Source organism: Hypanus sabinus, chromosome 2 (genome assembly GCF_030144855.1).
Source record: "Hypanus sabinus isolate sHypSab1 chromosome 2, sHypSab1.hap1, whole genome shotgun sequence".
Classification (NCBI taxonomy): Eukaryota; Metazoa; Chordata; class Chondrichthyes; order Myliobatiformes; family Dasyatidae; genus Hypanus; species Hypanus sabinus.
This window is the reverse complement of record NC_082707.1, coordinates 174,662,419-174,688,466: the sequence shown is the minus strand read 5'-3', so window position 1 is coordinate 174,688,466 and position 26,048 is coordinate 174,662,419. Positions and strand designations below refer to the sequence as shown.

The window sequence follows — 26,048 nt, the reverse complement described above, 5'->3', positions numbered from 1 at the left end:
AAAATACGGCTAATTTTCAATCCTCAAGGAAAGACGTTAAACAATGATTATCTGGGCTTCGGTTAGGTAACTGAATTGTTAAATTATTTATACGCAAGCAACTTCTTGTACAGTCAAGTATTACAAGTTAAGCCATTGTATTGCTTCAATAATCTGAAATTCATTTATCACCTTTAAGCTTTCTTTAAAGAAAACACAAAACATGAACATTTAGATTCAATTATAACGAGAATGACTCCCAGCATCCACTTCAATCTTTCAGTTCATCCTCCCACAGCTGACGTCAGGGTAGAAACCTTGAACCAAACAAGCCATTTTCACATGCGTACAAGCTCCGGACTGAGAGGCGGGGATTAGGAGTGTGTGAACAGTTGCACAAAGAGACCAAGTTCCTTAAAAATACGCACCACCCTGCAGTCCATCCTTCCACCATGGCGAGCAACCCTTTCGTCCAGCCGTTTCCAAAGGGACAGTGGAGCGAAGGAGAGGAGCCTGAGCAGGCGGACTGGAGTGTTGACAGCGGTCCGCAGGCAAGGGCGGTAGTTACTGGCGGGGATGCAGCCGCTGCAGCCAAAAGCTGGCGAGCCGAGGTGGAGCAGCCGCTAGTGCCAGACTCTAGGGGACAGCCTGTTACCAAGGCAACTGCATCCGCAGGTAAAGTGGGGGTGGGGGTGCGGAAGATGGCAAGGCGAACATTCTGCAGATAGGATTTAAAATCGCATTAACAGTGTGTGCTAGTTAAGTGCATTTCACTCAATATTTTTTTAAAACGAGGCCATTCGCCTTTTAAGTGCGAGGTCTCAACTAAATAAACTTAAATCTAATTTAATTTCATAATATTAACTTATGAAACGTTTGGGTGCTCTAAATGCGATATTTAAGTTTTTTTTTTACAGCCGCAGTTTTTGTTCCCTTCTGTGCAAAAGTTGTCATGTTTTCACAGGATTCTTTGTTTAAGAATGTTGGCATTTATTTCTTTGGTCAGATTTTCAGAACAGATTGGAGTAGATTTTAAAAGTCGTTCCAAACAGGATTTGAGGGCAGTATCTTGACGACTCTTTGGAATATTATTGGGAGAGCATGAGTTAGTTAAATATTGCAACTTTAAATTTTTATATGAATAAAATATGAAAATTCAGCTATTTGTGTAAAGTGCTTTTAGGATCATATTGATACGTTCTACGCAAGATTTTTAGCTCTAACGGGGCAACACAGACTACAGATAAAGTTAACATTATCAGATTGATGCGTGTGAGAATGCTTTGTGCTGTTTGAATAATATGGATGAATATTTGGAGTGTCAGATGAAACCAACAGATGTGATTGTCAATGCAAACTTGCAAAGAATCATTGTTTGCAAGATACTGTTTCCATTTTTTTTATTGTTGTGGCTCAGTGGGAAAACAAACTAAGATTGGCACTAAATGCTTAAACTTCATTTTATAATTTGGTAACCTGCAGACTATATAGTCTTTGAAGGAGAACACCCTGTGTGGGTTTGAAGAAAGCTGCATTCCAGGTTTATTTTCCAATTTCCAGATGGATAGTTCCCTGTTATTGATGTACCTTGACCAAGGTTGTGCACAAAAAGATACTATTAAAGCTCAATGTTTTGGATAAGATTGTAAGAAGTTGAGGGTATAAACAAATCATTACCCAGCAGGAGTAAGTTATAACTGAATGTCCCAGAAATTGGTGCTTTGATCCTATTATTTCAATATAGGGAGGGCTTGGATTGAGAATCTTATCGTGGATTAGCAGATGGTGCAGACTAAAAGGAGCAGCTGAATTAGGGGAGGTAGTTCAGGAAAGCATCGACCACAAAAGACTAGAACAATGGCAGATGAAATCTAATGCATTTAAGCATAAGGGAGAGCATGGAAAATGAAAGTGCTCTAAGTAATGTTGAATTAATTGAGAAACCTGGCAGCTTTGTTAATCTTGACACTGTTCATGATCGGTGAAGTAAATTGAATTCTGAACTTCTCCGCTGAATAGAATTTTAAATCGAAAGATGTTGGAGTACAACTGTTCAAAAAAGATTTAAAGTGATACTTGTTCTGCGGAAGAGAAGAATCAAGAAAACTAATTCCTTATTTAGTCCACAATGGAAGTTTTAGGCACATTGCAATTTCACTGTAAAAGCAGAATTGAAGCATGATAGATAATAGGGCAGGGAAATCTATTAAATGAATAATTAGAAAATGAAAGTCTTGGGTCATTTTTTCATAAGATAATGAATCACATCAATTATATTTCTGGATATGAAATTGGAGACAAAAATCTTCAAGTTCTTTGAATAAATTTTGAATGCGATGGTGGGAGATAGCTAAGTTTATTTTATATGGAAGCTGCAAGATGGGGAAATTGATCTTCCTCATCTATAATCTGCCATGATTTCTTTCCATGTGGAAAAAAAATTTAAATAAACTTGCATCTCTGTAGTACTATTTGTTAAAGGGTTTTTGTCCTTTAAACAAAGCAAAACAGCGGTTATTGGAAGATTTGGTGATTGCTTTTAATGAGGTAATTCAAATGCTGTAAATATTATTTATCTACTTGCTTCTACATCCAGCCTCTCAGGCAGGAAACAAAGCATCCTTCCCTGATTGGAGGAGCATTATATGTTTCTATGGTAGAGGTTCTGGAATTTTGTTAATGTATGCTTAAACTCTGTGAGGACTTCAACAATGTAGGTGCAAATATGATTATTTTAAAATAAGCCTTTCAAATCATTTCAAGAATGTACTGATTTTGCTCTTTATTTGTTTTGAGGATGCTTATATATACATAATATATTTGAGTAAATGACTTTAGATACTTTAATGTTCATGTCTTCTTGTGTTGCTAGTACTGCACAATAGTCAGTGTTAAGTTTTTCATGAGTGGCTGGACAATAGTTAAAGGTACATTGTTTTAACATTGGCTTCCCAGATTAATCTGTGTTATAAGTCATGAAGTTTTGTGGTACAACATATATGTATCATGTTTGGCTTGGTGTTGTATTATTCATAGCATTTTTCCTTCCGAGTCAGTGTAGTCGCTGTTGCTCTGCTGTCTTTGTTCCGAAGCTGCAGAGCTGAAGGCAGATTGAAGGGTTGCATTAGATTTTATTGTAGATAGACTCTCTAGTTATAAGTATTTCTGTAATACTTCATTTAACTTTCTAGGCTTTGTGGTAAGCAAGTTCAAGATTACGCAAAACTTGGGTTTACTAAGTAGGATTTGCTATGAGAAACACTGAGAATGGAATGTATTTAAACTCGACAAGTGTACATAAAATTGCAGTAACGTATATTTTGGTTGTGAATTACCATTCTGCTATTTTTAACTAGTTTTGCTGATTTGTATACTTTTCTCAGTGATGACTATATTCCAGTCAACAAATCAAAATCTGGATCTAGCAGTTAGGTAAAGGAAAGGAAAGTATTTAACTTACTAACTTACATAGGTGACCTGAACAACAAGAGTGAAAATAGAATTATCAGATTTGTTCAGGTGAGTGCGAGTGTGCAGATTGGAATTATGGGCATTAGTTTGTAATAGACAGTGGAGGGTGGGAGATTGAATATAATAATGCTAGTATTCTTAACCTTGTGATGTGGACTTTACTGGCAAGGCCAGTGTTTACTGACTGTTCCTGATTGGCTTTGGACCGGGGAAGCAGTGTGGGTCTAGAAACAGAGGAGTGTCAGTAAGACATATAGGTTTTCATGACAAACCTGTGGTTTCATAGTTCTTCAATTTGATTTTTTTACCCCCAACTATTTCCCATTGCAGCCTTTGAACTGGAGTCTGGAGCTCAATTGTCTATGCCTCTAAATGCTGTTTCAATGATTTGACTATTATGAATAGAAGTTAGGGGTGATAAAAGGGTGATTATGTATTTCAGTAGATTGACATTGTGGGTAATGTTAGAGGGAGATGACCATCATTACAACCACGGATTAATGGACTCAATAGATAATTCACACTTTACCATTTTATTAGGCTCAAAGTGAGACACTGACCTGAGGGGCAGGAATAAGGGTCACAACTTGCTGAGTGTTTAGTTGTTGATTTTATTTTTCAGTCTGGTCACTAGATCGCTACTTATGTGATTTAGATGCATGCAAGGAGATGTAAAGCAGATTAAGGTGGAATCAGACACTGTGTAATATATCATGAAAGATCTGGGGGAAAATCCTTAGGTGAATTCAAGAGGAAAGGGTGCATGTGATTGTTTTTCCAAAGCACTGTAAGCTTTTTATACAGCATAGATAGAATAGGAACTGAGAAGATGAAGGTAAATAAAGGTAGTTGTAAAATATAAAATCTAAGACAGTGTTTGATAAACAACATTGTGCAACAATACACAGCAGGAGATGTAATGGTATTTAATGCAACATAATTAAGATAACATGGGTGACCACTGGGAGATCCCGCTTCTTCTGGCAGACGGAGTGTAGGTACTCAGTGAAACGATCTCCTAATCTGCGTCGGGTCTCACCGATATACAGGAGGCCACACCAGGAGCACAGACCCTAACAGACTCACAGGTGAAGTGTTGCCCCACCTGGAAGGACTGTTCGGGGGCCCTGAATTGGTAGTGAGGGGGTAAGTGTAGGAGCAGGTGTAGCACTTGTTCCTCTTGCAAGGATAAGTGCCAGGAGGAAGGTAAGTGGGGAAGGATGAATGGATAAGGGAGTTGCATAGGGCGCAATCCCTGCGGAAAGCAGAAAATGAGGTGAGAGAGAGGGAAAGATGTGCTTGTTGCTGGGATCCCTTTGGCGATGATGGAAGTTCTAGAGAATTGTGTGCTGGTTGGGAGGGTGGTAGGTGGGGACAAGAGGAACTTTATCCCTAGTATCCTGCTGAAGGGTCTTGGCTTGAAACATTGACTGTATTTTTCATGAATGCTTCTTGGCCTGCTGAGTTCCTCCAGCAATTTGTGTGAGTTGCATAGGAAAGATAGTTTGTTGCAGTTTAGAAATCCTCAAGATCACTGAAGAATTGCATTTGAAAGGATTTTTTTAAAAATCAGTAACATCTATATTTTGCACACTTGTATTACTGGTACAATAATTGAATTGGGGGAGGGTCATGGTTATTAATGCATTAAAAATAGAGCACTTAAAATAAAACTGACTGCCACGAGTTTGCACCCTTCTGTTCCTGTGACTGTCACAAAATGAGCTATTGTAATCACGACCGTACAATTATTCCAGTCTGTGAAACTCTCTCCAATGAGCAGCTACTGGTGTTGAGGTCATGTGTGAAGGTTCTGCTGTGCGGGTGCACATTCCTAGGAAACTGCAAATGTTGTCCTGTCCCACTACCTTGCGGAGAAACTTTAATGCAGGTTTCAACTGCTCATGACTTTAGCTGGGAAGATCTTGGGATTGGATAAATATACAAGTTCCTTAGTGTGCTGCTGTGAGATGCAGATCTATTCAAGTACATGATTATTTTCTTATTAGTTTTAACTGCTGAAAATGGTATAGGCTCTTGATTTTTATAGAACTTTGAGCAACATTTCATGTGAATATTTCAGGCAAGTGAAAACCTGAGGAATCTAGTTTCTTAGAAGAAACAGGCCCACGTCTGAAGCAACACACACAAAATGCTGGAGGAACTCAACAAGCCAGGCAGCATCTATGGAAATGAATAAACAGTGGATGTTTTGGGCCGAGACCCAAAACATCTGGAAAGGAAGGGGAAAGATGCAAGAATAAAAAGGTGGGGGAGAGGAAGGAGGATAGCTAGGAGATAGGTGAAGCCAGGTGGCTAGGAAAGGTGAAGGGCTGGAGAGGAATGAATCTGATAGGAGAGGAGAGTGGACCATAGGTGAAAGGAAAGGGGAGGTGCAGGCACATGAGAAGAGGTAAGAGGCCAGAGTGCAGAACAGAAGGGGAGGGAATTTTTTTAACTGGAAAGAGAAGTTGATATTCATGCCATCCGGTTAGAGGCTACCCAAGAGTATAAAATGTTGCTCTTCCACCTTGAGGGTGGCCTCATCATGGCACAAGAAGAGGCCATGGGTCAACATGTCAGAACTGGAAAGGGAATTAAATTAAATTTTAAAAGAAATTAAATTGTCTGACCACCAGGAAGTTCTGCTTTTGGCAGATGGAGCGGAGGGGCTTGCCAAAGCAGTCCCCCAGTTTACGACAGGTCTCGCCAATACAGAGGAGGCTGCATCGTGAGCATTGAACAAAATAGGCAAACCCGGCAGATTTGCAGGTGAAGTGTTGTATCACGTGCAAGGACTGTCTGTAGCCCTGGATAAAAGTGAGGGTGGAGGTGAATGGGCAGGTGTAGCACTTTTATTGCTTGCGGGGATAAGTGCCGGTAGATGCAAATAAACCAGGAATCGTGGAGGTAGCAGTCTCTGTGGAAGTGGGGACGGAAGGGGGAAGGTAAAGATGTGTTTGGTGGTAGGATCCCTTTGGAGATGGAGACAGTTGCCGAGGTTGATGTGTTGGATGTGGAGGTTCCTGGGGTATAAGTGGGAACAAGAGGAACTTAACTACATTAAGGCAGCAGGAGGATGGGGTGAGCGTGGACATTCAGGAAATGAAGGAGATTTGGGTGAGGGCAGCATCAATGGTGGAGGAAGGGAAACCCCATTCTTTGATGTACTGGAAAGGAAAGATGCACCCTGTGAACAGATGGGGTGGAGATGAAGGAACTGAGGAAAGGGAATAGCATTATTACAGGAGATGGGGAGGGAAGACGAAAAGTCAAGATAATTGTGGGAATTGGTAGGTTATAAAAGTTGTCAGTTGGCAGTTTGTCTCCAGAGATGAAGACAGAGATTGAGAAAGAGGAGGCAGGTGTCAGAGATGGATCGAGTGAATTTCAGGGCAGTGTGGAAGCTAGAAGCAAAGCCCTCTTCTCCCGCTGCTCTACCTCTAGATTATCAGTCATCTTTTTTTTGGTAGAATGGCAATAAATTGCTTGTTATAAATCCAGCTAAATGAATACAATCAGGCATGTAATCTGTTTGTGGTGTGAATGCTCCTCCTGATAGCGATTGTCATGTGGCAATATATTAATTGGCATTGGGATTTGCTAATTAATTGGTTAGACTAGAAATTACTCGAGGGCAGAAATGATTTGTACATTTAACTACCAAAAGACCAAGAAGAGTTAGAATAGCAAATTAATGTTTTTTTGTTGGTTTTTGTAACTGTAGTCCTTGCTGCTTGATCATTAAAATCTACTTGAAAAAAATAGCCAGGAATATGATTTAAAGTTAATGTAAAATCTTTAATCTTAAAATCGGAATATTCCTCAATATAGATTGTTGCAGAGATATAAAAGTGATTTTAGACATCAAGCCAGCTGGAATCCCATTAGAGGTACAACAATCAAGATTTACTTGTTCTATTAATAACATATGGATTTACTTAGGTTGTGCAACTTTAATAAAGTGATCATGATGAAAAAGAGAATTAATAAATGATTTTGTTCTGATAAAAATCATTGCGCTTTGCCTCATCACTTTAAGCTTTATTTTAAAAACTTTGAAACACTTGAAACTCGTTTCTTTAAACTGAGGTCTCAGTCACCTACTCCAGAATCCCTAATGTGGCACAGCATGAATTTTTGTTTGATGGTTTTCTGAAGCTCTTGGGAGTTACTTTCCTGTAATATCAGCACTCTGTTAGTTCATTGATTAGCTTCCTAAGTAAAGTGGATAGCTCATGTTGTTCTGGGCTATGTTATGATGTCATCACAGTAAGTTGACAGTGGCTCGTAGTAAGTTGACAGTAGTGGGCAAAGAGCCTGATATACTCTGAATAATGAATGTACATATCACAGAAACAGTCTGGTGGCCAATGCAGATACATTAGACCATGAGATGCAAAAAGAGTTCCTTTTTATTTGTTCTGAGAGAAGGTGCACACATCATATTAAAAGCTTGTAGCGAAGAATTATCAGGATGATTATTCAGAACAAGGGGGCTATGAAGATCATATGTGGGAGCAACAGTGAACAATGATTCTACAGATTTTAATTGGCTGTAGGCCAATCCATAATCCTTTTGACCATTGCCCCAAGGAAGGCTGCATGACAACTTGACCAGCATGTGTAAGAAGATAGGTGAACAATAAAATAATGGAATGCACACATTATGGTGAAGAATCTTGGAAGGTTGAAATACAGTATTTTCTGTGGTATCAGCCTTTGATTACTGCAGATTTTATTTCTGACCTAATATCTATGGTAACAATTCTTTTTTTCTTTATTACAGGGATGTTTACTGAGCAAGAAGCACAAAACTACATGCAACTCTAGTTGTTTTAGAAAGCAAAGAATGGGTTTTAAAGATTTGTAAGTTTATTAAGCAGTTTGACCATGCATAAGTGCAGGTCTTGTGTTTTTTCTATGTTTCAACTTGAATATAGAACCTATCAAGTTTTCAGATGATGCAAGTGTTGGCTGTGGAGTCTAGACAGTAGGAGGAAAACAATTAAGAGCTGATCTGGTAGGCAGACAAATGGCAAATAGAATTGAATATGGAGAAGTACAACAAGTTGTTTGGAGAGGGTAACCTTAGCAAACGAATAGACAATAAACAGTGTGATACTGAGATGCATTTGGAATATCTGGAATTGATTGCTTATTTGTAGATACCAGAAAATAGCAGGACCAGTGGAGAACATGGTTGAGCAGGCATACAGACTAGGCATTAAATGTAAGAATGATTAAAATACTATTTAAGCATGGATGGAGTATGGCATACAGTTCTGGTCACCATTTTGCCTAGACAAGGGTTGTTTTCTTCGGAACATGAGAGACTGAAGGGAGATGTTAATTGAAGTCAATGAAGCTTAGTTAGGATGTTTATAAAGGACCCATTTCCCCCTAGAGCTGATATCAACAACAAGAGACATTCATTTAATGTAATTAAGGGCCAAGGAAAATGTTTTCATTCGGTGGTGGGTGTCTGAAATTCTGCCTGAAAACTTAGTGAAGGCAGCAATTTTCCTTCAGATATGTTTCAAAGATATCCAAATAAGGTCACGTTGTACCTCATGAGAGATGAAGTTACAAACCTGTAAACTGGGTGTGGGATTGGTCTGAACATCAAGTTTCTTTTGATCAGCAGGAATGCGACAGTCTTTTTGCAGGCCTCCAGGGTTGCAAGCTTCTAGGACTCTACAGAATGTCTGACTCCATTAATGAATATTTATTAAGCAATATAAGGTAGACGTGATGGAGAACTGAAAAGTCATTTTACAGAAATAAGTACCAAAGATACTTGACACAAATTTCATAGTACTCATATTCTGAAGAGCTTGTTCTTCAGTATGTAATTGCAGTTTCCTGTTGCATTCTCCTGTTGGGTCTATGTTCTTTGGAGTTTAAAAGATTGAGGCATGACAAGATCCCAAATTGGCTTGACAGGTTAATATGTTGAGATGTTTTTACTAGCAAGAGAAAAGCTGTGAACAAGGTGACATAGTTGAAAAATAGGGGGCCAATAAATTAAATCTGAGACGCGTAGGAATTAAATCTCTCAAAGGCAAGAGAATCTCTAGAATTTTCTGCCCCAGAGAGTGGTGAAGGCCTGGACATTAACTCATTTTCACCTTAAATATAGTTAAATATTTGAAAGGTTGAGGAGTAGAGTGATACAGGAAACAGACACTGAAGTAGGATTAAGGCCACCATAGATAATCCTTGATTATTGTATGATGGGGCAGTGTAAGCCACAGTAGAGGGGCACGATGGCTTACTTTGCTCCTATTTTCTGGTGTTCTTGTGGTGGTAGTACTTTATTTCTGGATGTTTTAAAATACTGAGCCATTTAAAGTGTGTCAGTGTGTTCCTTTAATTTTTCTATTGGAAAGAACATCTGGCAAAGGAATCAGTTTGTTTTGACATAGATAAATACTGATTTGTTACCTGTTATAATGGAGCATGTTTGGACTATGCATTAGTTATGTTTTTGTTAAGCTGAAATGGAATTCCTAGGAGCTTTATTCAAATTGAGAACATTTTTGTTTCTTGACTTGTGTTATCTGACCAAAATAGACAATTAGTATTAATCTGTTTGCCTGCCACCATACTTGTGATTAAATAATTTGATTGTGGCACTGAAGTAATATATAGTTTGAACGTTGTAAGTTCTATCTTTGCATTCGTGGTTCTGTTAAACCAGAAATAATCTCTATGAATATTTTATTGTTGATTAATAGTATTAAGCAAAGGTAATTGCTACAGTAATTTAACTATTTTGCCATACTTTTTGTTTCAAATGGTAAATGCATTTCTTCTAAAAGCATTTATCATCATTATTTAACTAAAACAGATTAGGAATTCAAATTATGTCATGCAGTAATAAAAATGATGGAACATCCTGGTGGATGCTGCTTTAGCAGAAATATTAAACTGTTCAAAATATTACGAATGATTTCATAAAAATGGCAAGTGGGAAGATATTTCAATGAAAGTGTTAATAGTTTCTGACATGCCATAAATCTAAGACTTATGATGAATTCTTCAAGTCTCATGTATTTTCTAGCATTTGTGAAGAATTTACTAGTGTGTATACTTGCCACAATTTTGAGTAGAGGGGTCAAGTTAAGTAATTTTTTTTGTGAAGACAGGGTCTTATTTTGTATTAACACTTCTGTGACTATACTTCATAAATGTTCTTAGAACAAGAGTGTTAGTCTCCTCTGAATACATAATACATGGTTAGTATGTTCAGATTTTCTCAAAAATCAACATAATTCTAAACTTTCACTGGGTGTCATTCGAGTAAAAATAAAATGTTTATTTACTCAACTGATACTTGAGTGTTATTTAGTTTAGTTTGGGAAACACTTGCATCTGAAACAGTAAGTTGTAAATTTGAATCCAGATTTAAATCTGGACTGATGTGCAGTTCTAAGAGATTGCTGCATTGGCAAAAGTGATATTTTTTTTGGCTGAAACATTGGCTGAGGTTCTGAATTCTCTTCCAGAAGAATGTACTGAATATTATGAAACTATTCAATGCAGAATATTAATTTCAATCTTATAACCTAGTAGAGATTTCAGGGTGAACTAGTTATCTAACCATCCTTGTTCCCTTTGTGCAAATTGGAAGCAGCATTGAGAAGATGGGTATGTACAGAAAATTTAATTAGTTGTGGAGCATTTGTGACAACCTGAAGTCAAAATTGAAGAGCTATATAATGCATATTTTTTTTTCTTTTTGCAATGAAATCAGTTGTAATATTCCACTGTGAGATGAGCTCAGCTCTGCCCAGAGGCTGTACTTGGCTCCAGAGACTCGGTGAACATGTTGTCATTTTAGTCCTGCTGAAGGGTCTTGGCACGAAACGTCAACTGTACTCTTTTCCATAGATGCTGCCTGGCCTGCTGAGTTCCTCCAGCGTTTTGTGTGTTTTACTTAACATGTTAAGATTATGATAGAACAATGCGGTGTTTTAATTGTTTAAATAAAATTATAGCTTGCTCTTCAGTACACCAATAAATATACATAAAGATTTACAGGGAGGCAGAAAAGTTGTTACCTCTTGGTGATTATCCATTTGCTGTTGAACGTACATTTTCAGGAGACTAGGAAAAGAAAAGCATCCGTCAAGAGCTTGAATGAGATGGAAATTGTCAGTCATTAAAAATTACTTTGGAAAATTATACAGGAAAGAGATTTAAATTTGGAATACTAAACACGAGGGAAACAAATCCTATTACAGAACCTTCAACTTTTATCTGTGCAGTTGTTATTTAGATGCTACTCTATAATGATGAAAGAACTTAATATCCCTTAACATTTTTTCCCTACCTGTCTATTTCACCTTGTGACAAAGGCCATGGGCATGAATCATTGACTGTTTCTCTTTCCGCTGTTTGGTAACCAGCTGAGTATTTTCAGCATTCTGTGTTTTTTGTTAATATGTCCGTAGCTTGACAAATGAACAATGGCTACATAGATACCTGCCAGGTTATACATTTTGATTGGAAGTATAGGGAGATCATTTGTTACTTGCCAGCCAGTGGTATAGTGGCACCTGCAACAGATTTCGAGGTGAGGGGTCCTGTCTTCCACCCATGTTGGATTGACTGTCGAACTAGCAACTCTGCCTTGTAAAACAAAATCACAGACAAATGCAAAAGAAAGGTTGCAGCCTGATGTGTCACAAGGCCCGGAGAGAAATAACATAAGGACATAAGAGATAGGAGCAGGAGTAGGCCAATCGGCCCCTCAAGCCTGCTCCGCCATTCAACAAGATCATGGCTGATCCAATCTTAACTCTAGTTATCACCAAATCCCACAAAGCAACAGTGCCAACCAACAGGGCACCATGCCACTCATTTTATTTTATTATTCATCCCGCCCAAACCCATGTGATCACCTGGGGGGGGGGGGGGGAACCGATTTGCCAATTGAGGAGAAAAAAAATCTGGAAAATTCCTCTCCGACCCATCCAGGCTATCGAAAACTGGCGCAGGAGATCACATGGCTGATCTAAACCTAGCCTCATGTCCACTTACCTGCTCGCTCACCGTATCCCCTAATGCCATTTTTATCCAGGAAAATGTCTAACTCCGTTTTGAATTTATTGAGTGTAGTAGCTTCCACAGCTCTCTGGGGCAGTAAATTCCACAGCCCCACTACCCTCTGAGTGAAGAAATTTCTCCTCATCTCAGTCCTGGAACGGCATCCCCTTATTTTAAGATTATGCCCCCTAGTCCTAGTTTCACCCATCATTGGGAACATTCTCCCCGCATCCACCCGATCAAGCCCCTTCACAATCTTATATGTTTCAAGAAGATCGCCTCTCATTCTTCGGAACTCCAATGAGTAGAGTCCCAATCTACTCAACCTCTCATCATACATCAACCCACCCATCCCCGGAATTAACCTAGTGAACCTTCTCTGCACTGCCTCGAGAGCCAGTATGTCCTTTCTTAAATATGGACACCAGAACTGCATGCAGTACTCCAGGTGTGGTCTCACCAATACCCAATACAACTACAGTAAGAGCTCCCTGTTCTTATACTCCATTCCCCTAGCAATAAATACAATAAAGTAACTTGTTACTTGGAAAGTGAGAGTGTGGGTGAGATGGTGAGACAAGACTGTTCCTATACATTCGGTATTAAGAATGGTCCCACATGTTAACAGGGCCATTGGGGAGGAAAAAAATCACTGGAGCTTATTTCTAGTAGAATGGAATTGAAAAATGTTTAAGGTATCTAATCTTTTATTGAACCTTGATTTGACCACACTTTTCATGCTGCTTGATTTTCTGGGTGCCATGTTCTGAGCCATCATTATAAGCTGGTCACCAATCTGGAAGGCATTTAGAAGGGGCTTCTTTAACTAGAAGAGTGGAGAGAATGTAGAACTTGCTTTCATAGGGAGTGGTTGAGTTGAATAGTATGGACACATTTAAGTGGAGCCTGAAGGAAAATCTGGAAGAATAGAATGAAGAATGATAATAGATTTAAATGCTGAAAGATGGGGAAGGGCTTGTGTAGAGAATAAATGCTGATGTGGAGTGGTTGAGAAAAGTGTTTGGTCTTTTTACCCTATGTCACAGCAGATCATACAAAATGCTGTACTCTGTTCCATAAATGCTTCCTGGCCTGCTGAGTTCCTCCAGCATTTTGTGTGTGTTGCTTGGATTTCCAGCATCTGCAGATTTTCTCTTGTTTGTTATTGGGTCACAGCAGATCAGATTACTTTGCTCAGTTTGTGGAACAAGGATGATAAAGTTAGTATCCTTTTCTTGACTTCAGTTTTATATTCGTGATTTAACAAACAGCTAACACTTAATTTCCCCAATTTTTTTAACATTTACAGCAAGCTGAACAGTTTCAAAGTGTCACAATGTCAAAGTTATTTTATCTGTTTAATAACTCGGGTTAAAGTTCCCTCTATAGCTTTGCCTTCAATTATTCAATTATTGTTCAGTTCATTTCTGGTTTAGAGGGCAAGACCATGAGATCTCACCACCTAAATCCTGGTTGTACAGTTGGTGATTGTGCTCTGTTGGGAAATACAGGAGGCAAGGCAGGTACAGGCAGATCAAAGACAATGGTCCATGATGTTAGTCTGGAAATAGTGTGAGGATTGAAACTTGTGATGTGTCTCTGTCCATTGCTTCTCATGTAGGCAGTAGGCTAATTCTGTGTTGCTTGCTAATAAACATTATTACAGAGACAGATGTTTTGTGGCTGTTAGTCTTGGCAGGGGCCCAAATGTGTGCAGACATCACTATTAAAGGCCAACTTGCTTCTAGTTGGTCTGCAGCTTGTAAGCTGGAGTGCATTTGATTGGATCAGATGTAGATTTTGAACATTATGTCCAGAGGTCCTGAACACTTTATTGATTTTAATGTGGGTGTTGTTCCTTGATCATCTTGGGTGATAAAGGGAGTATGGCTTTCAGCTGTGGCCCATTCTTTTCCTCTTTATTCCCTCTGCTTTTATTTATTACAAGCATAGCTTTAAACCAGAAACTAGTTTGTGAGAAGCTTTTGAAGTCAGCAAAAAAGAACTTTAGCACCTGCTGAACTTTAAACAAGTTCAGAAAGGACCAAAGAGTTGTACAATCATAGCAACGGTGGATATAAATCAATCTGCAACTAACCTGAAAGTAGTCGTTGATCTCCTTAAACAACCCTGGTGACAAGTCTTCCATCCTGCTGAGTGAATGTTTAATTATTGTTAAAAATGGGTGTTAGGTAGAATTCACAGTGTGTTGACTGACATTATTATTAATGCAGCATTCTGACTGACATTTTAATCTATTTACTCTGCATGTGTCCTGTGTGCCCAAAAGCAAAATAATGCAGATACTGGAAATCTGAAATAAAAACCAAAAGCACACTAGAAGTAGCTTTTGCGTGAGGAAAAAGACTCAGTGTTTTAAGTTGATGGCTCTTTCCCATTCTGGTGATAAGACAGTAACCTGAAATGTTAATTTTGTTTCTCTGTGTTGGCCCCTACTGATGATATCTGTTTTTACTTTAAGTGGTGTTGGCTGAATTTGCAACATCTTCATCAATGTAAAATGTTAATGTTACATTGTCTTGCAAATGTGTACATGCATATTACAAGGTATTTTGTAGCCAAAATAACAGGCATAGCACCTGAAAAACTATACAGATGATCTTTGTATCCTCCCTGGCCACAGGAGTAGTACCAGAGATTTGGAGGATGACAAATGTTGTTCGATTATGCAAGAAAGGTAATGGGGACAGGATAATTCTGGGAATTATAATCAATGATTCTTACATCAGTGGTGAGCTAATTAATGGAGACATCTTAAGGCTGAAATTTATGAGCATTTGGAGAAGCCAAGTCTTATGGATAGTCAGCATGGCCTATTCTTCTTGAACCTGATTGAGTTTTTTTTTGTAGAGATGACAAAGCAAATTGATGAAGGTAGACTGGTGGATGTGGTGTATATGGATTTTACCAAGGCATTTCACAGGATTCTCCATGGTACACTCACCTAGAAGTTGTGAGGTATGGCATCCAGGGAAACTTGGCTGCATGGATTTGAAATTGGCTTCTCCATAGAAGGCAGAGGGTGTTTGCAGATGAACATATTCTGCCTGGAGGTCAGGGATGAGTGGTGTTCTGAAGGGATCTGTTCTGGCATTCCAACTCTTTGTGATTTTTAGAAATGAGATGGATGAGAAAGTAGAAGGATTGGTCAGTAAGTTTGCAAGTGACATGAAGGTTGGTGGTGTTGTATAGTGTGGAAGGTTGTTGTAGGTTACAAATGCCCTACTGTCCTGTTTATTATTTATTGTAATGCCTGCACTGTTTTTGTGCACTTTATGCAGTCCAGTGTAGGTCTAGTGTAGCTTTCTGTTTTTTTATTACGTAGTTCAGTCTAGATTTTGTACTGTGTCATGTAACACCATGGTCCTGAAAAACATTGTCTCATTTTTACTATGCACTGTACCAGTAGTTATGGTCGAAATGACAATAAAAGTTGACTTGACTTGACTTGAAATGGATATTAGCAGGATGTAGAGATAGGTGGAGAAATGGCAGACTAATTCAGTTCAGACAAGTGTGAAGTGGTACACTTTGGCTTCAGGTTTGGCCTTCCAAAGTACAGGTTTCCCCCGCTATCCAAAAGTAGAGGGTTCCTATGAAACCTTTCGTAAGCTGAAATGGCATAAAGTGAAGAAACAATTATCATTAATTTATATGGGAAAAATTTTTGAGCATTCCCAGACCCAATAAATAACCTACCAAATCATACCAAATAACACAAAACCTAAAATAAACCCGACCATATAGTAAGAGCAGGAACCACTTTGTTACTAGCAGAACCTATAGTAACATCGGCAGCTTTCAAGATTCTTTCTCTCTGCGTGTAAGTAGTACGGATGGTGGATGCAGGCAAGTTCAACGCATGCACGATGTCTTTATTTCGTTCACCACAATCAAAACGCTTAATTACATCCAGTTTTACACTAAGCGTAACACCCTTACGAGCTCTCTTAGGCTTTTCTGATACCTTAGGACACACCTTGCTAACAGATGCACAAAATAAATCGAGATAAAGCACAGATGCTCACAGACACAGTTCAAAGCTATGGCAACTTGATGCTGAGTGTAGTTCTCAGGGAAGGAGCTTGGAGGCACCACTCTTGCTGCTCGGGGTGTGTGCTGCCTGTATCACAGCTCGCTGCAAATCAAACGCTGATTTTCGCCTTTTTTCGTAAAGGCAAATTCTCTTTGGATTTCTTTTGGTTAGTGAAAACCGGTACTAATGTAGGTCTTTCGTAAAAATGAAGTGGCGTAAAGTGAACTTCCGAAAAGCGGGGGATATCTGTACAAAGTTAATGACAGGATTCTTACCAGTGTGGAGGAACAAATGGATCTTGGAGTCCATGTCCATGGAATCCTCAAAGTTGTCGCATAAGTTGATAAGGTGGTTAAGATGGCCTTCATTAATTGGGGGATTGAGTTCAGGAGCTATGTTGCGGATCTATAAAACTCTAGCCAGATCACAGTGGATTGTGATCAGTTCTTATTACAGGAAGAATGTGGAAGCATTAGAGAGGGTGCAGGAGATTTTCATCAGGGTGCTGACTGGATTGGAGAATATTTCTTAAGGGGAAAGGTTGAGTAAGCTAGGGTTTTTCCTCTTTGGTGTGAAGGATGAGAGGCGACTACAGAGGTGTATTACATTATATGAGACATAGAGTAGACAATCAATGCCTTTTTTTCCAGGGTGCAAATACCAGTGCCAGAGGAAAGCTTGTTAAGGTGAATGGACGAAAGTTTACAGAAGGTGTTAGCCCTGAAGAAGTGTGAAGTGCCAACTGTTTACTCTTTTCCAAAGATGCTGCCTGAATTGCTGAATTCCTCCAGCATTTTGTGTGTGTTTTGGATTTCCAGCATCTACAGATTTTCTCGTGTTTGGGAGGTGTCAGGTTCTTTTTTAGACAAAGTGATATGTGCCCAGAATATGCATCCAAGGGTGGTGGTAGAGGCTGATACAATAGGGACATATAAGAGACTCTTAACAGTGCACATACATGTAAGAAAACTGGAGTGTTATGGGCTGTGTAGGAGGAAGAGATAGATTGATTGCACAGTGGGTTTACAAAGGTTGGCTCAACATTGTGGGCCAAAAGTTCTGTATTGTGTCACACTGTTCTATGTTCAAAGAGGATCAGAAGTTTGAACCAATGGTTTGGTACAATTTCTTACTGTGAAGAATACACATTACTAAACAGTCTACAGAGGACTAAAGATGCATGGTATCAAGTTTCATACCATAACTCTTGCATTTGCTCTACAGTATAACTGTTGAAGCAGTTGAATGAAGAGCTGGTCCAGGAGAGAGGGCTTTGGATTGTGGACTTCAGGAAGGGTAATACGAGAACATGAAGCAGTCCTTTTCGAGGGATCAGAAGTGGAGAGAGTGAGCAGTTTCAGGTTCCTAGGTGTCAAGATCTCTGAGGATCGAACCTGGTCCCAGCATATCAATGCAGTTATAGGGAAGTCAAGATAGCAGCTATACTTCATTAGAAGTCTGAAGAGATTCGGTTTGTCACCTAAAACACTTGAGAACTTCAATAGATAGACTGTGGAGAGCGTTCTGACAGGCTGCATCACTGTCTGGTGTGGGGTGGGGCTACTGCACAGGGTCGAAAGAAATTACAGAAAGTTGTAAATTTAGTCAGCTCCATCTTCGTTATCCAAGACATCTTCAAAGAGTGGTGCCTCAAAAAAGCAGTGTCCATTAATAAGGACCCCCATCACCCAGGGCATGGCCTCTTCTCATTGTTACTGTCAGGCAGGAGGTATTGAGGCCTGAAGGCACACACTCAGCAGTTCAGGAACAGCTTCTTCCCCTCTGCCATCCAATTCCTAAATGGACATTGAACCCATGAACACTACCTCACTTTTCTTTTTTTTTAAATGTATTATTAATGTTTTTGTACTATTTTTAATTAATCAATATACACATCTAATTATTGTAATTGATTTAATTGGGTATTTATTTTTCTTTCATTATATTATCATGTATTGCACTGTACTGCTGCTGCTAAGTTAACAGATTTAACAACACATGCCAATGATATTCTGATTCTGATACCTGGATTATTGGTATCTCTTCCAGAGCAGGTGGGATCTGTCAAGGATAGGTTACACCAATGCCCTTGAAGGGAGGTTTGATGGTACTACTCAAAGCATTTAAACATGTTGGATGGTAGGATAGGGACCAGAGCAGTAACTTAGTAGGCACAGTGATTAAAGTAAAGGTTAAGTCAGGTAAGCTGAATAACAAGAAGAGGCAAGCCAGGATCATAAACAAGGCAGGAATGATGTCTGTATCTATTTTAATGCAGAGTATAATGGGCAAGACAGATTAGTTTAGAACTTGGAGGCACTGATATTATAAGCTGTCACAGAAACTTGGTTGCGAGAAGGGCAAGACAGGTAGCTCAATGTTCCAGAGTCCAAAGTGGCGGAGTTTCCTTCTTGTCATGCTACATATTAAACTGCTCTTTTGACCAGGAAAGAAATAGAGTAGAATGTGGCGACCCATTTCCTGGCACATCCGAACCAGCTCACAATTAGATAGCCTACGGGGGTTTGCGAGCACAGAGCTTTGGAGCCTCTGCGCCACGGGGGGTGGGGGGCAGGTTGAGGGAGGCTTAAAAGTGAGGCTGAGGATTTTGAATAAAGTTTTTCCTCCGACTGCAGTTACCGACTCCGTGTCGTAATTTTAGCGCTGCGTGTAGCAACCGCTACAATTGGTGACCCCGACGGTCCAAACGATTTTTGCAGTTTCGTTGAAACTGCCGGGTTTCTGGACACAGCGCTCGAACCTATGGTTCCAGCAAGCCGAAGCCCAATTCCACGTTCGCTGGATCACCTCAGAAGACACCCGCTACTACTACGTGGTGAGCTCCCTCGACCAGGACACAGCGGCCCAGGTCACGGAGTTCGTATAGTCGCCCCCGGCAGACGGCAAGTACACGGAATTCAAAGCCCTGCTCCTCAGGACTTTCGGACTCTCGCGGCGCGAGCGGGCTGCCCGTTTACTGCACCTGGAGGGCTTGGGCGACAGACCTCCATCGGCTTTAATGAATGAGATGTTGTCTCTGGCCGACGGACACACACCCTGCCTCATGTTTGAGCAGGCATTCCTGGAGCAGCTGCCCGAGGACATACGCCTGCTGCTGTCCGACGCGGATTTCAGTGACCCCCGGAAGGTGGCAGCCCGGGCGGACTTGCTGTGGAACGCCAAAAAGGTGAGCGGGGCGTCCATCGCACAGATCTCCCAGCCATGCTCCCGGCAGCAAACCAGTCAGGCCCGGCCGCAGAGCCCGCCAACCCCCGGCCCAATGAACACTGGTGCTTCTACCACCAGCGGTGGGGCGCAGAAGTCCGCCGTTGTCGCCCGCCCTGCAAGTTCCCGGGAAACGCTAGGGCCAGCCGCCGCTGATGGCTACGGCGGCTGGCCATCGGGATAGCCTCCTGTATGTGTGGGATAGAAGGTCGGGACGCCGGTTTTTGGTCGATACTGGGGCTGAGATCAGCGTTTTACCTCCGAGTTACGACACCCGCAACAGGGCACCGGGTCCCCCCCCGAGGGCCGTGAATGGCAGCACAGTAAGGACCTATGGCACCAGTCAGGTGCAGCTACAGTTCGGCTCCAGCCAGTTCACGTGGGACTTCACACTGGCCGCCGTAGCCCAAACGCTTCTGGGTGCGGATTTTTTGCGAGCTCACAGCCTACTGGTCAACCTGCCCAGGAAGAGACTGGTACACGCCAAGACCTTTCAGACGTTCTCCCTGGGTGCAGCCCAGTTGCCAGCCCCTCACCTCGGCTCCATCACGCTGTCCGACAACGTCTTCACCAGGATCCTGGCGGATTTCCCATCGGTTCTGGCACGGCGTACAGCACCACATCCCGACCCAGGGACCACCCCTCCACGCCCGCGCTCGGCAGCTTCCCCCGGACAAGCTCCGACTGGCGAAGGAGGAGTTCCAGAGGATGGAGGAATTGGGGATCATCCAGCGGTCCGACAGCCCATGGGCCTTCCCCCTGCACATGGTGCCCAAAGCGACGGGAGGCTGGAGACCGTGCGGCGACTACCGCAGGCTGAACGAGGCTACCACACCGGACCGCTACCCTGTGCCGCACATTCAGGACTTTGCAGCAAACCTGCACGGCGCACGGATCTTCTCCAAGGTAGACCTCGTCCGAGGGTACCATCAAATCCCGATGCATCCTGACGACGTCCCCAAAACGGCTCTCATCACCCCGTTTGGCCTTTTCGAGTTCCTCCGCGTGCCGTTTGGCCTGAAGAATGCCGCACAGACGTTCCAGCGGTTAATGGACGCGGTGGGACGGGACCTGGACTTCGCGTTCATCTATTTGGATGACATCCTCATAGCCAGCAGCAGTTGTCAGGAGCATCTGTCCCACCTCCGTCAACTCTGCGCCCGACTGAGTGAGTACGGTCTTACAATCAACCCTGCCAAATGCCAGTTCGGACTCGATACCATTGACTTCCTGGGCCACAGGATTACTAAAGACGGGGCAACCCCTCTGCCCGCTAAGGTAGATGCGGTCCGCCACTTTCCCCGACCCACCACGATCAAAGGCCTTCAGGAATTCGTAGGTATGGTCAATTTCTACCGCCGCTTCCTCCCTTCAGCTGCCCAGATCATGCGCCCCCTGTTCGCCCTGGTGTCGGGTCCGAGCAAGGACATTACCTGGGACGAGGAGTCCGCCGCCACTTTCGTTCAAACGAAGGAAGCTTTGGCGAACGCCGTGATGCTAGTACATCCCAGAATGGACGCCCCTACCGCCCTCACAGTGGACGCATCTAACACGGCAGTCGGTGGGGTGCTGGAGCAACTCATCGCAGGTCGCTGGCAACCCCTGGCGTTTTTCAGCAAACACCTGCGGCCACCCGAGCTCAAGTACAGTGCTTTCAACCGGGAACTGTTGGCGCTCTACCTGGCAATCCGGCATTTCAGGTACTTTCTAGAAGGTCGGCCCTTCACCGCATTCACGGACCACAAACCGCTTACCTTTGCGTTTACGAAAGCGTCCGACCCCTGGTCGTCCCGCCAGCAACGCCACCTGTCCTACATCTCTGAATACACGACGGATGTCCGGCACGTCTCGGGTAAGGACAATATCGTGGCGGATGCGCTCTCTCGCCCTACTGTTCATGCCCTTTCCCAAGGGGTAGACTTTGAGGCACTGGCAGAGGCGCAGCAGGCGGATGAGGAGATTCCGAGTTACAGAACCGCAGTCTCCGGTTTGCAGCTCCAGGACCTCCCCGTGGGCCCAGGTGAGTGGACCCTACTCTGTGACGTCGCCACCGGCCAGCCCCGTCCCGTCGTCCCGACCGCCTGGCAGCGCCGTGTTTTCGACTCCATTCATAACTTGGCGCATCCCTCCATCCGGACAACTGTCTGGATGGTTTCCAGCAGGTTCGTTTGGCACGGACTCCGCAAACAGGTCAGTGAATGGGCCAAAACATGCATGCACTGCCAGACGGCCAAGGTGCAGCGGCACACCAAAGCCCCACCGCAGCAGTTCCATCCCGCCCACCGGCGTTTCGACCACATTCATGTGGATATCGTGGGCCCCCTGCCAGTGTCGGGCGGAGCGCGGCACCTCCTGACTATCGTGGACCGGTTCACCAGATGGCCAGAGGCGGTCCCGCTCACCGACACCACCTCCGAATCGTGCGCCCGAGCCCTGATCGCCACCTGGATATCTCACTTTGGTGTACCGGCCCACATTACCTCCGACAGAGGCGCCCAGTTCACCTCCAGCCTGTGGTGGGCCAGCCTTTTGGGGACTCAGCTGCACCACACCACTGCCTACCACCCACAGTCGAATGGGCTAGTGGAGCGTTTCCACCGTCACCTGAAGTCGGCCCTCATGGCCTGCCTGCGAGGAGCCAACTGGGCGGACGAGCTTCCCTGGGTCCTACTCGGCATCCGCACAGTGCCCAAGGACGACCTGCACGCCTCATCGGCCGAGTTGGTATACGGCGCGCCCCTGGTCGTCCCCGGGGAGTGCCTACCAGCCCCACGGGGGCAAGAGGAAGATCCCGCAGCAGTCCTGTGCAGACTACGCGAGAAGCTCGGTAACCTGGCCCCCATACCCACTTCACAGCACGGGCGGCACCCGACCTGCGTACCCAAAGACCTGCAGAACTGTAAGTTTGTGTTTGTACGAAGGGGCGGGCATCGACCACCGCTGCAGTGGCCATACAAGGGGCCGTTTATGGTGCTCCGGAACAACGGGTCCACGTTCGTGCTGGACGTTGGGGGGAAAGAGGAGGTTTTCACGGTGGATCGCCTCAAACCGGCCCATGTGGACCTGGCGCAACCGGCCGAGTTTCCGGCACCTCGGTGCAGAGGCCGACCTCCCAAGCAGGTTCTGGCCCAGACTGTGGACATTGGGGGGTGTATCACCGGTTCTGCGGGGGGGGGGGGGGGGGGGGGGTTATGTGGCGACCCATTTCCTGGCACATCCGAACCGGCTCACAATTAGATAGCCAACGGGGGTTTGCGAGCACAGAGCTTTGGAGCCTCTGCGCCACGGGGGGCAGGTCGAGAGAGGCTTAAAAGTGAGGCTGAGGATTTCGAATAAAGTTTTTCCTTCGACTGCAGTTACGGACTCCGTGTCGTAATTTTAGCGCTGCGTGTAGCACACCGCTACAAGAAGGACAAAATTGCAGATAATCACTGTTTATCTGTATGCTTTAAATCTGCAGATTATATAGCACCAGCAACCCTGATTCAATTCCGTTACTGTAGAGAGTTAGTATGTTCTACCTGTTACTTGGTTGGTTTCCTCAATGTGCTGCAGTTTCCTCCCACATTCCAAAGCTGTATGGGTTAGAGTTAGTAAGTTGTGGGCATGCTATGTTGGTGCTGGAAGCACGAAGACACTTGTGGGCTGCCTCCAGCACAATTCTTGGACTGTGTTGGTCACTGACACAAATGATGTATTTCACTGTATGTTTCATTGGACAGTATATGTGACAAATTTAATCATTAATCTTCATCTTCAATCTGTCTAATTTTAGCATGGAGCTCTTAGCTGTTTTGTACAAATGAGGTGCTACTGTGATGGGATCCAAGAAAAAAGGGCAGATAGAAGCCAAAATAAATTCTTTGCAGAAAGTGAACGTTATTTATCTGATGGGTGTTTAGCTGCTGGAAAAAAAATGCATGAGATTCTCCAGGATTTAGTGTTGGGTCTCTTCTTGTGTATATTTCTGTGGTTTGCTGTATCTAAGAAATTTGCAGATAATGCCTGGTTTGCTGGGGTGCAGCATCCTCTCATGATATTTGAAAACTACAGTGAACTGTCAGGTCAGCTGAAAAGGTCTTCAGCTGCTGTCTGCCATCACTACAGGACAAAGAAGTGGGCAGGAAAAGTCTGTAATGTGTTACAGGGCTATTTAAACAAAAAAACACTTCATGTTGTCTTCAGAGTTTCTTCCCCCAGGCAGTTAATCTGATCAACCATTGTAGTTGGCTATCCTCCCCCCATCTATTACCTCAATCACTGCACTGTAAACATTTCAAAGCACTTTTTATAATGCTATTTACATTGTAAATGCATAATGTTATCTACACACCTTTTACTCCACATCTCCACAACCTTTAACCTCTAAGTTTGTTTTGTATAATTTTTTACATTTATAATTGTTGAATACTGTTTGTTGTTGCATGTTGTATTAACATTCCACTGCAAATTCTGAGTACATGTAAAATGTATATGGCAAATAAATTTGATCCTTCATGCCAAAATTTGCAGTGAATTTAACATGCAGAAAGTAAGTTATTTGCTGCAGCAAGGTATTGGAAATGTGATCAAGAGGGTAATAGTAATTCAATCCAGAGGAGGTTGATGTAAGCGTTTGGGAAGGCCAGCAGTACAAGGGAATACAGCATAACTGGTTGTTGCAGAGTAATGATGTGGAGGCATTGGCAAGATGTTGAAATAGTTCACCAGTATGTTGCCTGGATCAGAATGAGAGTCAGAACAAAATTGGATTGTTTCTTCTGGAACATCAGAGGCTGAGTGGCAACCTGATAAAAGTACATAAAATTATGCGAGGTACAAGTTGCATTGATAGTCTTTCCCAGTTTCCCAGTGGGGAAATATGGAACACTAGAGGGCAGAGCTGTAAGGTGAGAGGGGGGAGTTTGAAGAAGTTTTTTTTAAATGGTGGCCGTTGCCCAGGATGTGCTTTCAGGCAAAGTGATGGAGTCAGATATGATAGAACTGTTCAATGGGCATTTAGATGGGCTCATAAACAGGCAAGGAATTGGGGGATGTAGTCCATATTCAGGCAGATGGAATTTAGTTTAAATTGGCATCATTTGGCCAAAATTATGACAGCACTATTCCTTCCCAGTTTTCTTCTATACCAAGCACATCTTTCCTTCCCCCACCCCGACACTTTGTTTTCCTCAGGGATTTTGCTCCCTATGTGACTCCCTCCCCACTGATCTCCCCCCGGCACTCATCTGTGCAAGTGGAACAAGTGCTACACCTGCCCCTATGCCACCTCCCTCACTACTATTCAGGGCCCCAAACAGTCCTTCCAGGTGAGTCTGTTGTGGTCATATGCTGTGCCCGGCACTCCTGGTGTGGCCTCCTGTATATTGGTGAGACCCGACATAGATTGGGAGACCGCTTCGCCAAGCACCTATGGTCCGCCCACCAGAAAAAGTGGGATCACCTAGTGGCCACCTATTTTAATTCCATTTCCTATTCCGATTCAGATATGTCCATCCATGGTCTCACAATGAGACCACATTTGGGTTGGAGGAACAACACCTTGTATTCCGTCTGGGTAGTCTCCAACCTGATGGCATGAACACAAGTTTCAAACTTCCAGAAATGCTCCAACCCCATCATTCCCCATCCCCTTCCCCCCCTCACCTTAACTCCTTGTCCACCCATCACCACCTCCTTGTGCTCTTTTCCCCATTTCTTTCTTCCATGGCCTTCTGTCACTTTCACCAGTCAACTTCCCAGCTATTTACTTCATCCCTCCCCTTCAGGTTTCACCTATCACCTTGTGTTTCTCTCTCCCTTTCCCCTACCTTTTTAAATGTACTCCTCAGCTTTTTTCCCCTCCAGGGGTGGGTGTGTGTGTGTGTGGTTTCACTGTCTTCCACAGTGCTAATAAAGGGTTGCAGTCTTGAAATGTTCTGTTATATTTGGCTGAGTGGTTTCTTTCTATGTAACATGGTCATGTTCCAGTTTTTATAAAGATTGTACTCCCATCTTGAGCAACAAACAATCTGCTGGAGCTGGAGGAAACCATTGGGTTAACCAGCATTGGTGGGAGGAAGGAAATTGTTGACATTTCGGGTCAAAACCCCACGTCAGTACTCTATCTCGTTGCTTATGACCATGATCTGGCTTTCTTATAGCTTCCTCATTCACATTGTAACAATAGGGTAGCAAAAATAAAACTGTTTAACTCTAAATGATCATAAAATACAGAATGACTGAAGCAATGAATCTTCTCACAGGAAGCTAAAATTTTGCA

At 42.9% G+C, this 26,048-nt stretch overlaps 1 protein-coding gene across 5 annotated transcripts in view; it reads left to right on the top strand.

Moving 5' to 3' along the window:
- Positions 1-290: 290 nt before the first annotated feature.
- The window catches only part of rtn1a (reticulon 1a), a 196,678-nt gene continuing 170,920 nt past the window's right edge, over positions 291-26,048 (top strand). For 2 of the 5 annotated variants that reach the window (XM_059959783.1, XM_059959772.1), the window contains exon 1: positions 291-654. In XM_059959783.1, the coding sequence (XP_059815766.1) occupies positions 432-654 (223 nt within the window). In that variant the 5' untranslated portion in view covers positions 291-431. The remainder of the gene's footprint in view (positions 655-26,048) is intronic. The other 3 variants (XM_059959780.1, XM_059959787.1, XM_059959790.1) reach the window with 3 other exon arrangements.